Genomic DNA, 3474 nt, shown 5'->3' with positions numbered 1-3474 from the left:
GGCTTTTTGGGGAGTTTTGGGGTCACTTTGGGGTGATTTTGGGGCTTTTTGGGTTTTTTGGGGTCATTTTGGGGGCTTTTTGGGGTGATTTTGGGGGGTTTGGGGTTTTTTGGGGTCGTTTTGGGGGGTTTTGGGGTGATTTTAGGGTTTTTTGGGGTCGTTTTGTGGGATTTTGGGGCTTTTTGGGGTGATTTTGGGGTTTTTTGGGGTCGTTTTGGGGTTTTTGGGGTGATTTTGGGTCTTTTTGGAGGCATTTTGGGGTTTTTTGGGGGGTTTTGGGTCATTTTGGGGTGATTTTGGGGCTTTTTGGGTTTTTTTGGGGTGATTTTGGGTCTTTTTGTGGTGATTTTGGGGCTTTTTGGGGGCATTTGGGGGCTTTTTTGGGGGATTTTGTGTCTTTTTGGGGTCATTTTGTGGGATTTTGGGTCATTTTGGGTGATTTTGGGGTGATTTTGGGGCTTTTTGGGGTCGTTTTGGGGTTTTTGGGGTGTTTTAGGCCTTTTTGGGGGGGTTTGGGGTCATTTAAGGGACATTTTGGGGTTTTTTGGGGCTTTTTGGGGTGTTTTGGGGTCATTTTTGGGGCTTTTTGGGGCATTTTGGGATATTTTGGGGTGTTTTGGGATTTTTTTGGAGCTTTTTGGGGTCATTTTAGGAACATTTTGGGGCCATTTGGGCCCTTTTGGGGTGTTTTGGCCTATTTTAAGGCCATTTGTGGCCATTTGGGGCCATTTTGGGTTCATTTGGTGCCATTTAGGGCCATTTTAAGGCCATTTTAGGCCATTTTGGGGCCATTTTGGACCATTTTGGGTTCATTTGGGGCCATTTTGGGACCGGAACCGGAATTTCGCGGCCCCCTTCCTCCCCCTCTCAATTTCCACCCGGACATCTCTTTGCGTCACCATTTCCGGTGTTCCCCCCTCACACTTCCGGTCCGGATCACTGGAGGTGGGACCAAAAGATTCGGGGTTGAACCGGAAGTGACGGCACCGGACCGGAAATAGTGCTCGGACCGGAAGTGAAGGGGCCTAACCGGAAGTGAGGCGCTGCGGAGCGGACGGCGGCGGCGGCGGCGCCGGGTGCGGAGACGGGGGGGGGCCGGTATAGGGCGGGTATGGGGCGGTTATGGGGCCCATATGGGGCCTATGGTGGGTTATAGGGCCCTTATGGGGCGGCTGTGGGGCCGAGGGTGGGTTATGGGGCGGCTGTGGGGCGCTGGGATGGTTATGGGGCGGCTATGGGGCCTATGGTGGGTTATGGGGCGGCTATGGGGCGCTGGGATGGTTATGGGGCGGCTATGGGGCCTATGGTGGGTTATGGGGCGGCTATGGGGCGCTGGGATGGTTATGGGGCGGCTNCGGCTATGGGGCGCTGGGATGGTTATGGGGCGGCTATGGGGCCTATGGTGGGTTATGGGGCGGCTATGGGGCGCTGGGATGGTTATGGGGCGGCTGTAGGGCCCATATGGGGCCTAGGGAGGGTTATAGTGCGGTTATGGGGCCGGTATAGGGTGGATATAGGGCCCTTATGGGGCGGCTGTGGGGCTGAGGGTGGGTTATGGGGCCTTTATGGGGCCTAGGGTGGGTTATGGGGCGGCTATGGGGTGGTTATGGGGCCCTTATGGGGCCCTTATAGGGCCGAGAGTGGGTTATAGGGCCCTTATAGGGTGGCTATGGGGCCTATGGTGGGTTAGGGAGGGTTATGGGGCGGCTATGGGGTGGATATGGGGCCGATGTGGGGCCGAGGGTGGGTTATGGGGTGGCTATGGGGCGGAGGGGTGGTTATGGGGTGGCTATAGGTTGGCTATGGGGCAGCTATGGGGTGAAGGGGTGGTTATGGGTCCCTATGGGTTCCTATGGGGTCCCTATCTGTCTCTATGGGTCCCTATGGGTCTCTGTGTGTCTCTATGGGTCCCAGTGTATCCCTATGGGGTCCCTATGGGTTTCTATGGGGTCCCTATGGGTCCCTATGTGTCTCTATGGGGTTCTATGGGTCTGCCCCACAGCCATGGGGGAGCCGAGTGACCTATGGATCCCTATGGGTCCCTATGGGGTTCAGTGGGTCCCTATGGGTCCCTATGTGTCCCTATGGGTCTCTATGGGGTCCCTATGGGTCCCTATGTGTCTCTATGTGTCCCTATGAGTCTCTATGGGGTCCCTATGGGTCCCTATGGGTCTCTATGGGATTCTATGGGTCTCTATGGGGTCTCTATGGGGTCCCTATGTGTCTCTATGGGGTCCCTATGTGTCTCTATGGGGTTTCTATGGGGTCTCTATGGGGTTCTATGGGGTCCCTATGGGTCTCTATGGGATTCTATGGGTCCCTATGGGTCTCTATGGGGTCTCTATGTGTCCCTATGGGTCTCTATGTGTCTCTATGGGTCCCTATGTGTCTCTATGTGTCCCTATGAGTCTCTATGGGGTCCCTATGGGTCTCTATGGGGTCCCTATGTGTCCCTATGTGTCTCTATGGGTCCCTATGTGTCTCTATGTGTCCCTATGGGTCCCTACGTGTCTCTATGGGGTTCTATGGGGTCCCTATGTGTCCCTATGTGTCTCTATGGGTCCCTATGTGTCTCTATGGGGTTTCTATGGGTCTCTATGGGGTTCTATGGGTCCCTATGTGTCTCTATGGGGTTCTATGGGTCTGCCCCACAGCCATGGGGGAGCCGAGTGACCTATGGATCTCTATGGGTCCCTAAGTGTCTCTATGGGTCCCTATGTGTCCCTATGGGTCCCTATGGGTCTCTATGTGTCTCTATGGGGTTCTATGGGTCTGCCCCACAGCCATGGGGGAGCCGAGTGACCTGTGGATCCCTATGTGTCTCTATGGGTCCCTATGTGTCTCTATGTGTCCCTATGTGTCTCTATGGGGTCCCTATGGGTCCCTATGGGATTCTATGTGTCTCTATGGGGTCCCTATGTGTCTCTATGGGTCCCTATGGGGTTCTATGGGTCCCTATGTGTCTCTATGGGGTTCTATGTGTCTCTATGTGTCTCTATGGGGTTCTATGGGGTTCTATGGGGTTCTATGGGGTTCTATGGGTCTGCCCCACAGCCATGGGGGAGCCGAGTGACCTGGACCGTCAGATCGAGCAGCTCCGTCGCTGTGAGTTGATCCGGGAGAGCGAAGTGAAGGCGCTGTGTGCCAAGGCCAGGTCAGAACGAGCCCCAATTAACCCTAATTAACACTAATTACACACGGGGGTAATTAATGGGGGGTTAATAGGAATTAATGGGGGGTTAATAGTAATTAATGGGGGGTTTAATTGCAGGGAGATCCTGGTGGAGGAGAGCAACGTGCAGAGGGTCGACTCGCCCGTCACTGTGAGTTATGGGGGGATATAGGGGGAGATATGGGGATCTATGGGGAGATATGGGGATCTATGGGGCTGGAGGGGGATATGGGGGGAGATATAGGGGATCTATGGGGAGATATGGGGAGATATGGGTCTGGAGGGGGATATAGGGGGAGATA

General features: G+C 54.7%; 1 protein-coding gene across 1 annotated transcript in view; it reads left to right on the top strand.

Moving 5' to 3' along the window:
- Nucleotides 1-957: 957 nt before the first annotated feature.
- The window catches only part of LOC107307255 (serine/threonine-protein phosphatase 4 catalytic subunit-like), an 18093-nt gene continuing 15576 nt past the window's right edge, over nt 958-3474 (top strand). Inside the window, 3 exon segments of the mRNA XM_015850747.2 lie at nt 958-1076; nt 3055-3154; nt 3272-3442. Of these exon segments, the coding sequence (XP_015706233.1) occupies nt 3057-3154; nt 3272-3442 (269 nt within the window). The 5' untranslated portion in view covers nt 958-1076; nt 3055-3056.

This window comes from Coturnix japonica, unplaced genomic scaffold (genome assembly GCF_001577835.2).
Source record: "Coturnix japonica isolate 7356 unplaced genomic scaffold, Coturnix japonica 2.1 chrUnrandom522, whole genome shotgun sequence".
NCBI lineage: Eukaryota > Metazoa > Chordata > Aves > Galliformes > Phasianidae > Coturnix > Coturnix japonica.
Note: the sequence above shows the minus strand (reverse complement) of the source record. Positions and strands in the feature narration are given on the sequence as shown.